The 15,587-nt window shown below is 37.9% G+C and overlaps 1 protein-coding gene across 1 annotated transcript; it reads left to right on the top strand.

Moving 5' to 3' along the window:
* Positions 1–7,054: 7,054 nt before the first annotated feature.
* GCK72_008798 (uncharacterized protein) lies at positions 7,055–11,685 on the top strand (the record flags this gene model as incomplete). The annotated part of the gene is made up of 6 exons (XM_053727049.1): positions 7,055–7,128; positions 7,718–7,860; positions 9,198–9,406; positions 9,813–10,040; positions 10,390–10,726; positions 11,540–11,685. The coding sequence occupies 6 exons, from the start codon at positions 7,055–7,057 to the stop codon at positions 11,683–11,685; spliced, it is 1,137 nt and encodes a 378-aa protein (XP_053586626.1).
* Between the last annotated feature and the right edge of the window lie 3,902 nt (positions 11,686–15,587).

The following is a 15,587-nucleotide window of genomic DNA, read 5'->3' on the forward strand; positions in this document are numbered from 1 at the left end:
GGCGCTTTTTCTCTGTTCCTCTCTTTGTGGAAACTTTTGAGAATGAAAACCTGCAATTTCCTATTTTCAGCTATACATATAATTACAGAATTCTCTTCTCTGAATTTCAATTATCGGCTCTTTCTCGATAAAAGGTGTAAACAAGATTTGTTTGTCACTTTTATGCACACATTCTGCCAATTTCCTCTATAATGAGGTTTGTGTCTGCTCCCCTTATATTCTCCTCTCATAGAAATTTCTCTTGTTTCTGCATCCCACATTTTCAATTAGTGGAAATTAGTTTCATTTCGAAAATATAGAAGTGTTCCCTTTTTGGTGGAAATCGGATTCCTCAGAATCTAATGAACTGGAAATCGTTGTTGACCGCTGCAGCCTCAAGATTTTGAGCGATAAGACGAAAAACGTCTCAGATGTTGTTGACATAAACAGCTGGAAATAGATGGAATAGGTGATGGGATTGAAATTGTTCAATTCTGAAATAGAATCAGAAGTCTAAGATCGAGTCATTCTTCGTTTTACCGGATCGACTTGTCGAGTGGTCATTCACTACTATGTCCTAAGTGTTCGGCCAGTTTGTTTGCACACATAGTTAGTAAGACATGTGAGGTGTCAAACTGCAAAGGAAGTTCAATAAATCTGCTTGAAAAATGCAAAGTATTTTGCATCAAGACAGAATCTTTGAACCAAATCTCCATGTCGTACAATAGGTTTTTCTAGGTTTTGATCACTTCAAGTTTCCAGTTGTAACACTGAAGTCTTGACTTGGATGCCCATCTTCAAATTCTTCCCTAGTGCGCTTCAGAATACTGTCAACCCAGTGAAGACGTGTAACACGATATCGTGAACACTGATGTTTTCCGCTGCAACTATAGATAGGCATTGATAAGATAGACAAAAACTACAGTAGTCCTTTCTAGAGAGTTCGTCTTCTCACATGGAATCATAAATGGAAACCGGGCCGGCGCGTAGCTCGCTTCAAACTCAATATTATGAGCTGAAAATTATACCAAAATGTAGATATCAGCGAGTTCTAGGCCCGGGATCTACTACGAGCCGGCTAGATATTTGTTAATGTGCCGCGGGCCGGGAAAAAGTGCCAAATACGCGAAAATGGCAAACAAAGCCATTCTAGCTCGACCCGCGACACATTTAAGAATAGCCATCCGGCCCGTAGTAGGTCACGAACATAGAACTCACCGAGATCTACATTTTGGTATATTTTTCAGCTCATAACACTCAGTTTGAAGTGAGGACCGGACCGGTTTACAAGTATGCATGGAATCAATTTTTCATATATTTGCTCCGTGAGATTACTATTTGAAGTCAGAATCCGGTAAATCCATCCTGTTAGGGATAAAGATAAGGAAAGGCGAAGGGCACCTTTACCTTTTTCGTTGAAAGACCTACGCCAAGTCTCGGTTTTAGCAGGATTCAGTTAGTTATTACAGAGATATAATCTGCTTATTTTCAGAGTCCGGACTCGAGAAACCGCTATCAGAAAAACTAAAACTCTTCAGAAATTCATATTCGTTTAACCTTTCTCCCGTCCCCACCGATCCTCTCACCTGTCTCTCCGATCGACCAATGTTTCTCATTCATTTGACAAGACAACCAACCCCCATCACCACCTTCACAAAAAGGACACACACTTTGTCTAATTCTCTTCCTCGTCTTTCACTCTCTCCGTCTCTTTCCCAATTCAATGCGCATCCGACATCTCTCTTTTTCGATGAATCCACACACTCATTTCCATTCATTTTGTCCGAAATTCTCGCCAATTTCATCTCATTTATTTTTCTCTCGCCATTCATCGTCTTGCTGGGATTATGACAGGTCTCTCTTTCAAGTGAGATGTGTAGATTTAGACAGAAAAGCTTTTCGAAAAGAGATAGAGCTGGATTTAGGCTTCTGGAAAAAAAGGAAAAAAAGAAGGATTTTTTCATATAAAGCTTCCAAGACTTTCATGATTTATGACAGGCCTTCCTCTTTCTTTTTTTGGAAAAAATGAATATATCAAACGCAGTCTTTCCGTCTTTCAACAACTCGCTTCTCTTGGGAATTTCTAAATATGTAAAGGGTGGAATCTTCTAGAAATCTTCTAGTTTTTTTTGGGAATTTTCTACAAGCTGTGATCTTATGAGCTTACTGAAAAAAATTGGAGTCGTGGGGATTCTGAATCAGTTTTCAGCATTTGCGTCTCAAGAAGCGAAATAGATTTTTGTAATTTAGTTATGTTAATATGATGGGTGATAATTTATGATAAAAATATTTATTGTATCGGTGGCTTATATGCTAATTAATTAGTATATACGCGATCGATGCATGTTTAGTTTATTGGTTATTATTCTATCGTCAGTTGGTATTCTGCTGGATTTTTATCCTTATATATATATATATTCTCTATATAAATTTCTATTATATATATATATATATATATATATACAAAGATTGTACAGAGTCTCTTTCTTTGTTATGGTGACCCAGGCATGGCATACCGAGTTATAAGGCTTCCTGTCTGGAAGTCTTGTAAATCTGTTCAAATTGGTGGTTGGAAGAATCTGAAAACAGATTCAGAATCCTTATGACGTCATCATTTCAGTGATGTGAATTGTGGTTCTAGTTAGAGTCGAGAATTTCGGATTCTACGAGATTTATAAGTTCTTGACGTTGCCAATATTTGATTGAGTCACATTATGTCGGAAAAAACTGGAATTCTTAGTTAAAATCGAGATTTCTGGAAAGCTGACATCGTGGAGATTCTGAAACTATTCTCGAATTTTGTTTCATACCAAAATTACATCTAGTCACAAGATTTCTAGTCTGAAAGTCATCTAATTTGGATCACTCTGGTGTTAGGGAGAATCCGGGAACAGGTTCAGAATCCTTATGAAGTCAGCTCTTCATTTCTGAAAACTGAAATTTTTGAATTCTGATCATTCAGAACTACCGTAACCTTGTGCCACACTCTTTCTCGTTTTTCCCCATCCACCAATATGAGAAATTGCACACTTTTCTCCCCATCATCCAACCCGTTCCCATGAATCTCTTTCGTTCCGTTCCTCTCTATCTATCATCCATTCAAATGATACATCTCCCCTTATTTTCATCGCTTTGCTCCTTTCACCCCCTCTAGAAATTGATTTTGTGCAAATATTTGAGCAAGAAAGTAAAAAGAAAAGAGAGAAGAAGGAGAAGATGTAAGTATGTTTACGGCTATCCCCCCTCGTGTCTCGACCGATAACATTTTCTCGCGATCAACCAAAATAATAGATTCGGTCAATTTTTCAAGTTCCTCTCAAAAACCACAAAAAAGAAGAAGTTGTTCACAAGAAGCACAACGCAAAAGAAATTGAAAAGAGAAGAAAATTGGAAGCATGTCCACTCTTTCTCTCGTTTTGTAAGACCTTGTTCCCTTTTTTTCGAGTCTTGATTAGCTCCCGAGCCTTGCTTTTCTTCTTTTTTTCCCTTCTAGAATAGACATTACTTCTTCTGGAGATGCGTTGACCCCCATTACACTCAAAATAGATCCGATTAATACGAATCGCCCTTTTATACGTCAGATGAATGCACTTTATCGGTCACTCATTGCTCTCGGAGTTGTCTATTATTCAGATGAACTTTCTAGAAAACATGTAGACTCTTAAAATGATCAGAAAATTTATATTGTACCCAAAAAATTCGGTGCAAAATTGTTTTTCTGATTTTTAAGACTACATTATAACTAGAAAGCCCATCTAGAGTGACTTATTTAAAGGTCATGTTGCTATAGACAACTCCGAAAGCAATGAGTGACCGATAAAGTGCATTCAGCTGACGTAAATATAAAAGGCGATTTATATTAGTTGCTTCTATTTTGAGAGTAGAAAATTTAACGTTTATTCTCGAAAAATAAGAGAAACGACACGTAATCGAGCAAATTAGATTAATTTCTTTTTTTTAGTTTGCAAAGTTTTTCAATCTCACATTAGTTTCATAGTTATTAGCACGACACGCTTCTTACAACCGCGCTCTACCGAAACCCAACAAAATTGTGTGCGAAATTGAGAGACTCCGAGAATAAAGACATTTTTCAAGGGCATTTCGGCGGAGCGCAGTTGTGAGAACTGTATCGAGCTGTTATATTTCAAAAATTAGAAACAATACCATTTTGAGCTGGAAAAAATAGAATTTTCATACGAAATACTGATTTTTCCTGATGTAATCGCTATTTTTTTACTTAAAATTCAACTTTTTCAGCGAGAAACAATCTTTTTTGAGTTCAAATTCAGTTTTTAGACCGAAAGTCGAGAATCAGAATCACATATTTTAGCTGAAAATGCCAAAAATCGAATATTTTTTCTCAAAAAAAAATTCAATTTTTCTATTAGTTCATTAACACAGTTCTTACAACTGCGCTTCACCGAAAAACTTTAGAATTTTCGCACACAATTTGCTATCGTTTCTGTAGAGCGTGGTTGTAAGAAGCGTATCGTAATAGATATAAATCAAAAATGTCTCCTTGGATAGAAAAAAACACGGTTATAATCTAATCTTCCAAAAACATCTCTAGACAGCGAATTTATCGAATTCAAATCTACTAACCGTTCCTAATTTACTAACTTTTTGACCTTCGAAATCGAAAATGCATATATCGTTAATATAGTTAGTCCTTTGAAAGGATGTCCTTAATTCAGTTGTGACCTTCTTATTCTCCCATGAAGTCATTCATTGTGTCCGCCACACTTTTTCATCCTATCCGTGTCGACGTCTTTTGATCACTTTGGATGGATTTTGATATGTCTGCGTCTCTCGGATGGATAACTTTTTAAAATACACATTGGATCATCCGGAGACTATTCAATCAGATGATCTCAGTCGTTTCATTTATTGATCTCCTGGACCACTGACTATTAGCTCGACACAGTTCTTACAACTGCGCTCTACCGAAATGCCCTTGAAAAATGTCTATTTTTCTCTGAGTCTCTGAATTTCGCACACAATTTTCTTCGATTTCGGTAGAGCGAAGTTGTGAGAAGCATGTCTTGCCAATATGTTCAATGTAGCTCCGCCCCTCCGGGACTCTGAATTACCTTTCCAACAGTTTACTGATTGGTTATACATACTATCAGTGCACGTGCATTCCATCGTTCAGAATACCAAAAAATTTGAAAAGTGCACGTAGACGCCACCGTAACCTTCGGTGCAAGTCTTGCACTGCAAGAGTAGGATTGCCTAACGTATCAGCAGAATTTTCACGAGTTTCTTTCCCTTTTCTGCTATTTTTTGTCTTTTGATTGAGCATTGTAAGACAGATGAGATTGTATAAATAGGTTTAATTGAGTAAATTTTTTTCATTTTGGAGTTTTTTTGTTTTGTTTTTGAGCTACATGCTGTTGAGAATTCGATGTTGTTTTCCCCAGAAAAAACACGTTTTGGTGTTTCTTTATTCTCGAAATTTCTAGGTTTTTAGGGTTGTCAAATTATTTTCTTTTTCAAAAAGTAAACAGAGTTGGTAGAATACATGTATTTTTCCACTTCCAACTGACACCAACCATTATGTATTCTCTCTCGACAACACGGTGAATAAACTTCTCAGCTTACATACACCACACCCTATTATTATTTTCTTTTGGTTAGCTGAATTTCGGATTCAGAGAAAAAACTAAAAACTTTTAAACTAAGTTTTTGCAGTTTTATGGCGTTTCTAGAAATCACATCGATAGGAAAGTCAGTAGTAACTGAACAGGTGCAAAAAATGATTTTTGGTTTTTTAGGCTCCCATAAGAATTATTTGTGTACTCAGCGGTTTGTTGTCTGTAAAGGCACTTTTTACCACCACGCTCTACCGAGTCTGAGGAAAAATAGGATTTCGGTAGAGCGCAGTTGTGAAAACCGTGTAAGGCCTTACATAGGCTCATCCAATTTTCAACGCTCAGATGACTTTTGCACGACTTTTCCGGTTGGCACATTTTAAATGATTTAGAACGGATTAGCTGACTATGTAAGACAGATGGTTCAAAACTTTCTATAGGCGGATACTTTCTAAAAGGAAGGTTTTCTGAGAAACCGGATGCTAACGCTTCCTACAACCGCGCTCTACCGGAACCGAATAAAATTGTGTGCGAAATTGAGAGACTCAGAGAAAAAGAGGCATTTTTCAACGTGATTTCGATGGAGCGCAGTTGTAATAAATGTGCCGAGCTAATTACCTCCCGACGAAAAGTTCTATTAGCTCGGCACAGTTTTTACAAGTGCGCTCCACCGAAATCCCCTTGAAAATTGTCTCTTTTTCTCAGTTGCCCGCGTACGAATACGGGGTGATAGGGTCCTGATAAAATAAGACGACAAATACACAGTTTCTTACAATAAATTTACTTTATTGCAAGAAAACAAGAATAAAAGCGATAACTTACAAAACAAAAGTCAAAAGCACAAAACGCTAAAATTAGAACTAAACTCTGAAAGCCAACCGACTTCAGAAACTACTTGTTGCCACGTGGAGTAAACGTGTCCACGTGAACTGACGCGCTGAGGTTACGGTAGGCGCGTGAGCCTTTGGCGGAGTGTCGTTGCGTATTTATTGTGAGGACTCGGAGAACTACAGGGTTACGGGGGTACCTTGCCACCGGCAACTTCTCAGCTTTTCTCAATTTCACACATAATTTTCTTCGGTTTCCGTAGAGCGCAGTTGTAAGATGCGCGTCAACTTCAAAATCTCAAATTTTTGAAAACCGAGGCAAACCTAAAATGTTTTCTGAACACTTTCCTTAAGAAGCATGTCGAAAAGCCATAAATCAAAGGAACCTAACAACGTCGTTAATGAAGTCGCCCTGACCTTCTTTCCAAACTACACTCTGTCCTCCCTCCCCTCTCCTCCAATAGTATCTTTCCATTTATCTCATTCTTCCATTTCCAATTCACAAATCATCAATTCCTATACAATCTCTCCGTCTCTTCCATTCCATTTTCCGCACTTTCCCACCCACTTTTTGTTTTCCAATACACGTCAAAATTTCATATCGATAATTTTCCAGGAGTCACAACGCCTTCTGATGCACTTATAACACTGGACAAAATGCGAAAAAATCGAGAGTTTCTGCTCGTTTTATTCCTCGTTGTGTTTATACTCTTCTATTTTATAACATCGAGGTGAGAGATTGCTTTTTTTCTATAAAAATGCGGAAAAATCCGTTTTTTCCTGCTCGAAAACTGCAAAAACTTGTACAAAATAGGTGTTTTTGCGCCAATTTTCTATTAACACGATGTGATTTTTGTAACCGCGCTCTACCGAAACTAGGTGAACTGTTCTGGTACGGTAGAGCGCAGTTGCACTTCAAGCTACGGTTCCTTATTGACAGTAAAACCAATTTCAAAATTTTAGATGTATAAATTGAGAAAATACAGAATATTTTGCAAAAACTGAAAATTTATTGTAAAAAAGCGAAAATCGTAGTAAAACTGTTTAAAAAAACAACGAGGAAATGGATTTTCGTGGTGAGACCCATTTTGATGAGTTAGAAAAAAGGAGCTTCTAAAATGACCAAAAACTGAAAAATTCGCTTTCAAAATCTATACTTTCGGTTCGATTTCTGCAATCGCGCTCTACCGAAATCTAGTTTTTTTTTCCTTTTTTGGTAGAGCGCAATTGCATCTTGCTGATATCGTAACGCTGTCGGAAATTTTAGTAGGCTCCCTGGGCGGAGCCCAGTATTCGATTCCAATTTCCCCGAGTTTCCAGAACATCCGACGATCCATACTACAGTAATCGAAGGAACAAGTTCAGTGGCGGCGGAGGAGAGGAATACGATCGGCCAGCCCCACATCAATTAGCCGTTCAAAGTGACGATGGTTACAATAGGACGTCTCCATTCATATTCATAGGTAATAAGAAATTGAATGAATGAATGAGTGGGGCGACTAATATGGGTCAAGAAGGGAAGGTGTAATTGGGTGAAAGTAAGATGATTGTTGGACAGAAATGCCAGCAGAAAATTGAAATTTTCAGAGGGAATTGAGCACAAAAAGTTCTAACTGAAAATATTTTTTGAAAGTGTCAATTATCAGTGTACACTGATAATCATTGATGCTTTAACACTCATCAAAACAAAAAAGTTGCTCATTGATCACCGAAATTTTTCAGTTTTAGTGAATGTACAGTATACCCATCTCTCTGTCTCTCTCTCCACTCTCTCTCCCCATTCCTTCCTGTCACAATTCTCTATGTGTAATAGCTGCCAATATTCGTGAGGACATATTAGGAGCATTGTGGAGTTATAGTCTACAGGAAAGAAGTAAACATTTGGGATGTCATATAGAAATGGGAAGAGAGGGTGAATATAGTATGATAGAGGTTGGAAAGTCCTTTTTTGTAGTTATTAGCACTGCGAGCTTATTTTAAATGCGCTCTATCGAAACTGTGGGAAATGAGAAGACAGATTTCGGTAGAGCAAAGTTGAGAGAGTTATCTGGAATTGGAAAAAGAGATATGGAAGCTGAAAACATGGGAATTCTGAGTTTGCTAACTTTGGAACGAAAGTTGAACATGGATTCATGACATCAACGTTCCACTGATATGATTCTGAATCTCCATATGGATTGTCCAACTTAGAAAAAACGAAGTGTACGGTAAAGTCATCTGAAAGAAGCTGAGCAGCAACAGGAATTTGAAAAATGGTTTCTTGACAGAATTTCTTTTGAAATCTTTCATTGAGAACCCAATTCAAATTCATGTTTTGAAAAACGCTGAAGACGTGAAGATTCTGACTCTGATTTCAAATTATTCCCATCCTCGCTATCTTTACGACTTTGAAACTTGCATCCACAGTACCAAAACGCTATATTTGAAATTCGAATACCTTTTCTGAAGCCTCACGACTTCTACTTCGCAGTAGTAAAATTCTGTTCTCCATTACCAATTTCGTTATAGTTAGACTCACCATAAAACACCCAAAGTATCCCCTCTAACTATGCATGTCATATTGCTAACTACAGTAGTCTTCTCCTCTTCCGTCACACTCCCCCCCCCCCCCCCCCTTATCAGTGAATTTTCATTGAACCTGATGCCCCTAGGCCGTCAATTATAACACGCTCTTATCTAGAAATTTTAGATCAAATTTGTCTGGAAAAAGACGTAAACATGTGTCAAATTGAATTGAAGAATTTATAGTTTGACACGTGGAAAAGAGAATGTAGTTTGTGCTCTCACCACTAATTTTCAGGAGGAGTCCCTCGATCTGGAACCACTCTGATGCGTGCAATGCTTGACGCTCATCCAGATGTCCGATGTGGAGAGGAGACACGTGTCATTCCACGTATTCTGAATCTGAGATCACAATGGAAAAAGTCGGAAAAGGAATGGAATCGATTACAGCAAGCAGGAGTCACTGGCGAGGTTATTAACAATGCGATCAGCTCGTTCATCATGGAGGTGAGAGAAATATTAATGAAAATCGGAAACTGATGATTTCGTTCGATTTTCGAGTCAAGAAGACTATTTCAGTGACTTTTTCACCAAAAAAATGTCAGGTTTCGAGATGGTCTGGTTTCGAAATGTCCGAAATCTAGTCCTTATTGGCTAAAATTCAAGCCAAAACTCACAAAATTGAATTGCAAAGACCCCTGCAAAAATCCCGGTTAGATACCATATATTGGAGGAGTCAGAGCTTCTAAAATTGTCCCGTTTTGAAATCGAGACGTTCTGAAACCTGGACGTATCCGAACTTCAAAATGTTTGTGTTTTTTTTTTACAAAACCCACGAAAAATTGATTTTTCAGTAACAATTTTCCCATAAAATTTCTGATAATTATCGCTAAATTCCACCTCTAAATTCCAGATCATTGTCGGCCACGGTGACCGGGCGCCTCGTCTCTGCAACAAGGATCCATTCACAATGAAATCAGCAATCTATCTCAAAGAACTCTTCCCAAATGCCAAATATCTTCTGATGATTCGAGACGGAAGAGCCACTGTGAACAGTATAATCTCTCGAAAAGTCACCATTACCGGATTCGATTTGAACGATTTCCGACAGTGTATGACGAAGTGGAATGCGGCGATTCAGGTGGGAGGGAATTCTGGAAATGCATAGTTGTCAAGACGCGGGCGGGCCCGGTAGAAAATTTTCAAGGCCCGGACAGGCCCGAAGGCCCGGCTTCAAAAAATGACCTTTTTTTCCAATTTTTTTTTCGAAATTTTTTCAATTTTTCATCGAAAATGTGACCATTTTTGACTATTTTTCAGATTTTCTTCTAATTCTGAATCATAGTCGAAAATTTGACCTTTTCGCGAAAAAATTCAAAAAATTTCAAAAAATTTGAAAATTTGACTTTCGCGCCAATTTGCCCGGGCCGGGCCTTGACAACTATGTGGAAATGGAGATTCTTTTGAAATTTCTGAAAATCGATTTTCAGATAATGGTAGATCAATGCGAATCCGTCGCTCCCAATTGTCTGAAAGTCTACTACGAACAATTGGTTCTTCACCCGGAGACTCAAATGCGTCGGATCACTGAATTTCTGGATTTACCGTGGGATGAGAAGGTGTTGCATCACGAACAACTCATCGGAAAGGACATTTCACTATCGAATGTGGAAAGAAGTTCAGATCAAGTCGTGAAACCGGTCAACTTGGATGCATTGAGTAAATGGGTTGGAACGATTCCAGAAGACGTTGTGAGAGATATGGATTCAGTGGCGCCCATGTTGAGGAGGTTAGGATACGATCCGAATGCGAATCCGCCGAATTATGGTGAGTTGGAATTTTAAGAAAATATCTGAAAAATCTTTCGAAAACCGCAAAATTATTCCGAAATTTTCTCAATTCTTCACCGAAAATTCCTTCTGTTTATGTTCCGGATGTCCCATTTTAGGTTTATGAAAATTAAAACGCGCCACATGTGCCCCAGTTGGTTAAAAACTTGAATTTCAAAAAAACATCGGAAAAATGTGTCGGTCACATTCTTTAAAAGTAAAATTAGTCTGAATTGTTCTCAATTCTTTATTGAAAATCCCATCTGTTTATGTTTCCAAACGTCCGGATGTCCCATTTTTAATTCAAGAAAATTCTAAACGCGCCAAAGGTGCTCCAGCAGTTTCTTATAATTTTCGATTCCAATAAAAGCAAAATTAATCTGAAAGTTTCTCAATTTTTCATCAAAAATCCCGTCTGTCTGTGTGTCCCAATTTCCAGATTTCCCAAGTTTTGAATTTCGAAAATTAAAACGCGCCAAAGGTGCCCCAGACTGTATGTATATCTGAATGTCCTCAGTCTACACTAGTCTTCCACAAAACGCGCGAGAGGCACGTCAGACAAATTTAAAAATATCATTTTTCGAATTTTTCAATATGAAAAAGCGCCAAAGATGCGCCAGACAATCGTTTTGTTCTAGATACCTATCCGGTTATGAGATTTCTAAAAATCCAAAACGCGCCAAAGGTGCGCCAATGGCAGATTTTTTCGAAAATTCACCTGTATTTTGTACTGGAAATCGGTATCATCTAGATTTAATGAAATTGGAATTCTAAATTTTCTAAAAATATCATAAAATAAGTATTTTTCCAGGAAAACCCGACGAACTTGTCGCCAAAAAGACGGAAGACGTACACAAAAACGGAGCCGAGTGGTACAAAAAAGCGGTTCAAGTCGTCAACGACCCGGCTCGAGTCGATAAACCAATAGTGGATAGTGATGCGTACGGAAAGAGTTAATAATTATTTAATTGATTTCTTTTTTTAATTAGTAGAACTTAATTAACACAAAATCTTCCAAACGGGTCCCTCCTCTTCCATCTTCCATTCATCTAGTTGCCTTTTCTCTCTCTGTTTTTGTGATTTTATGATGTACTGTACCAATTTAATTTATTGTTTTCCGTTTTCTCCCCCATCTTGTTGCATCCGGGTTTCTATTCGATTAGTAAAATTACAAATTTCAAGTTCATTCTAAAAAGAAAGCCCCTAGTTCAATCTTCACCGACTGTCGTTGTTGTGGCAGTCGTCTTAGATTTAGACACCTCCAAACGGACATCACGGGCGGTACGAATTGGATCGGATCTCTGGAAGAAAGAAGGACATACGGACACACAGACGGACTCACCAAATAAACAAATTGCAATGGACTTCTCGGAGCCATCCGAATCTTGGCCGACGACGTCGACGTCTTCACCTCCTTCTTGCCACCACTCACCGCATCAGCCCTCAACGCACTACTCAACGGACTCATCACACAGAGTGATTCGATGCTCGTTGTACGCCTCCAGATGGTCTTGTTCGACGGAGACGGGCTCCTCGATTCCGACCTGGAAATTTGAAAATTTTCAGATTTTCCATTTTTGCAAAAAACTCTGAACTTTTTTGAAGAATATGGAGCATGACCTATATCATTGGTTCTTCGCTGATTCCGAATATCAGAACACTGAGAAATGCAGCTTTGAAAAGTAGAAATGCAAAAATTTTAACTAAACAATTTTCAGCATCAGAAACATTTTGAGACTCGATGACGAGTATTGTAACTACTGGTCCCCTATTATACCCACCACATGCGATGCTTCAAAACCGCTTGCATTTCATATGACAAGGGAAGTCCTTGAAGTGTCCTCTTTCAAACGACTCAACAATTTGGCCCCTGATATTGTCGAGTCCGTAGATTCCGAATCTGAAAAAAATTCTGCTAAATGCTTCTGTGAATCGAGTTATGTGTCGTCAAACTTCAAACACGCGGTCTGCCGGAATGCCCAAACGTATCTACCTTTTTTCCAACCATCGGTGGTGTTAGGGTTAAGGGTCCAGCAAGGCAGTCAGAGGTTGTGGGTTTGCAACCCATGCAGTAGATATATTTTTTCACAATCTTTTTTACAGTTCTTCCGGCTCTCACAGTTTGCTCAACGATCCTTTTTACTTTATCTTTTCCAATACAACGAAGTATTTATCCGACCTATTATCGAATATGGCTCACTTATATATTCACCCACTCTCAAATGTCTTATCAAAAAATTGGAATCAGTACAAAAACGTTTATTTATCGCTGCTCCAAGAAGTTCCATTTTGAATATATATCCAATTACAAAACTTTGGAAACATATGAATTGGAGTCTTTGGAATATAGACGGTAAATCAACGATCTAGTTTACTTGTATAAAATAATTGTATCTAAAGAGTTTTATTCCCCCAATCTGCTTTTTACCTTATTTCCTAACCTTCAGTCTTTAAGACCCACCCTTTCTACATTAGATCTCTCTTGTCTAACAACTCCAAATTCGCTCAGATAATTTCCGGGGAGTTAGCCGATGAAAACGGGAGTTAACCGCCTGATTCGAGGTTGGTCCCGAAAGCTTTTGGGACCGACCCCGAATGGGGTGGCTAACTCCCGTTTTCCACGGGTAACTGCCGGCAGCCAGGCGCCTACGCGTCTCAAGTTTTTGCCATAAGGGCCCCGTAAGTGCCCCAAATAGACCCCAAATGTGGATTCATTTTTCATCAATACGGTTATATTTATTGATTAAAATGATTACATGAACAAAAAGAGCGAACAAAAAACTTTAGAACAATTGAAGGAGAGATACAGTGGCTGCCATAATCTTATTCCGCTATGGTTTTTCGGTCATAACTTTTTTCAAATTGATCGGATTGATCTGAAACTTTGGGAAAACATTTATTGGAGAGTTTTCGTTATATTTAGTCAACATTCTGGGTAAAAAATCATGTTTCACAAGTTTTATGTATAATTTTCGAAAATCGCGAAAATTCGAGAAATCGCATATTTTCATTTCCATTACCGGTTTATCAAAAATAGAGTGTATAATTAGTGTTTTTGGTAGTTTTCTAATGAAAACAATCTTGATGTTTATTTTTCGACCACTGGACCACTACTCTTGACTTGTTACCCATATCTTCCGGGCTGTCAAAGTTGGGTAGTTATGATATATGGAGTTTCGAACTTCAAACATCTGCAAAACTTATAATTTTGTAGAAAACTGTATCTAAGTTTGCGATGCTATTTAGAAAAGTGTGGAAAACACTTATGTAACACTTTTATCTGGACGGAAGCACTAAATTGCAGTACCCGTCAAAAGGTTATAAACATTGGCCTTTTTCAGTTGAAATCGATCAACTTTGAGAGTGTGTCATGGTAATACGGATTGTCCCACCAAGAACGTTTTTGATGAATTATGCAGATCAAAAGTAGAACTTCATTTTTGTAGTTGACAACTTTTTTGTGCGGACACTTCCTCGAGAGTTATGGTCATTCTAAACGACATGTACGCCCCGAACAGCTGCCGATATGGCTAACTCCCATTCTTTGCGGCTAACTCCCGTTCCACACGGCTAACTTCCGTTTTACATGGCTATTTTTCATTTCACTTGGCAAACTCCCAGATAGCTACCAAATAGGTCCCAACCTCGCGCCCAAAATTCTCTGAGCGGTGCTCAATACTTATGGGGTTATTCACCTCGGAAAACACTGTTTTTTCCGTTTTTTTCCGGTAAAGGAATCGAGGGAAGAAATGTTTTTTCCGTAGGTGAATAACTCCATAACCGTTTATTATCCTGTTGGAACTCCCTTCCTGTAAATATTTTCCCAGTTAAACCTTCCTCCCGTTGTTTCAGAACTAATGTTAAACTTCTTGATTTTTCTAAATATCTCACTCTTATCATGTCTACCTACTAATCTAAGTTCCTTATCGTTTTTTTTTCTTTTCTATTGTGATTGTATTAGTGGCTTTTGGTCCTTCATCTAGAATCAGGCTTGGTCGGAGAAAATTTTTCGGAGAATCGGAGAATCGAAATTTTCTCCGAAAAAAAAGTCGGAGAATCGGATATCCGACTTTTTCTCCGAAAAAAAAAGTCGGAGAATCGGATATCCGACTTTTTCTCCGACTTTTTTTTTCGGAGAATCGGAGAATTTCGGATAATTTCGGAGAAATGCAAAAGTTTTCCCGAAAATGTTTTTAAAATGGGTTTTTATCCCGTTTTTAGAATTAACTTTTTTAAAACATGTTTATTCATCATTAAAAATTTACAAATAAAGTTGCAACAAAAACAGAACAACAAAAAAACAAGAAATTAAGTATAAATTGTCAAATATGGTTAACAGTTTGTGGCCCAAAACCCAAGATTTTATTCTAGACTAGAATAAAAACAAACAACCCCCTTATTCGAACGAACCGAGTAAACTAGTAATCCTTCACTAGTCAAACGCGACGCACACGCAACGCAACAAATTATCGAGTGTTGCCGGTTGACTTACATATTACTGTGCTCATTTCACTCAATCTCACTTCGAATATGGCTGTACCTCCCAATACGAAACCAATCCCCATTTTGAAACTTCCTTTTATTCCTTTGAATTATATTATTCAACATTTTTACCCATTGACTCTGTGAGTTTCATGACTAACTGTATGTTTAGAACATAATATATTTTTAGGCTTGATTTATCACTTCTTTCGAAAAAATGTCGGTATATCATAAAATCGACAAACCTTGTGAAATACGACATGGGATTGAGTTTCCAACCCGATCAATGTCTCATAAGATTTCAGCAAAATGATACTCTCAAATTCTTTTTCTCTATCAATATTCTGCGAGAGAGAAACAAGTATCTTCAAACCGAA

Source organism: Caenorhabditis remanei, chromosome III, assembly GCF_010183535.1.
Source record: "Caenorhabditis remanei strain PX506 chromosome III, whole genome shotgun sequence".
Taxonomy (NCBI): Eukaryota; Metazoa; Nematoda; class Chromadorea; order Rhabditida; family Rhabditidae; genus Caenorhabditis; species Caenorhabditis remanei.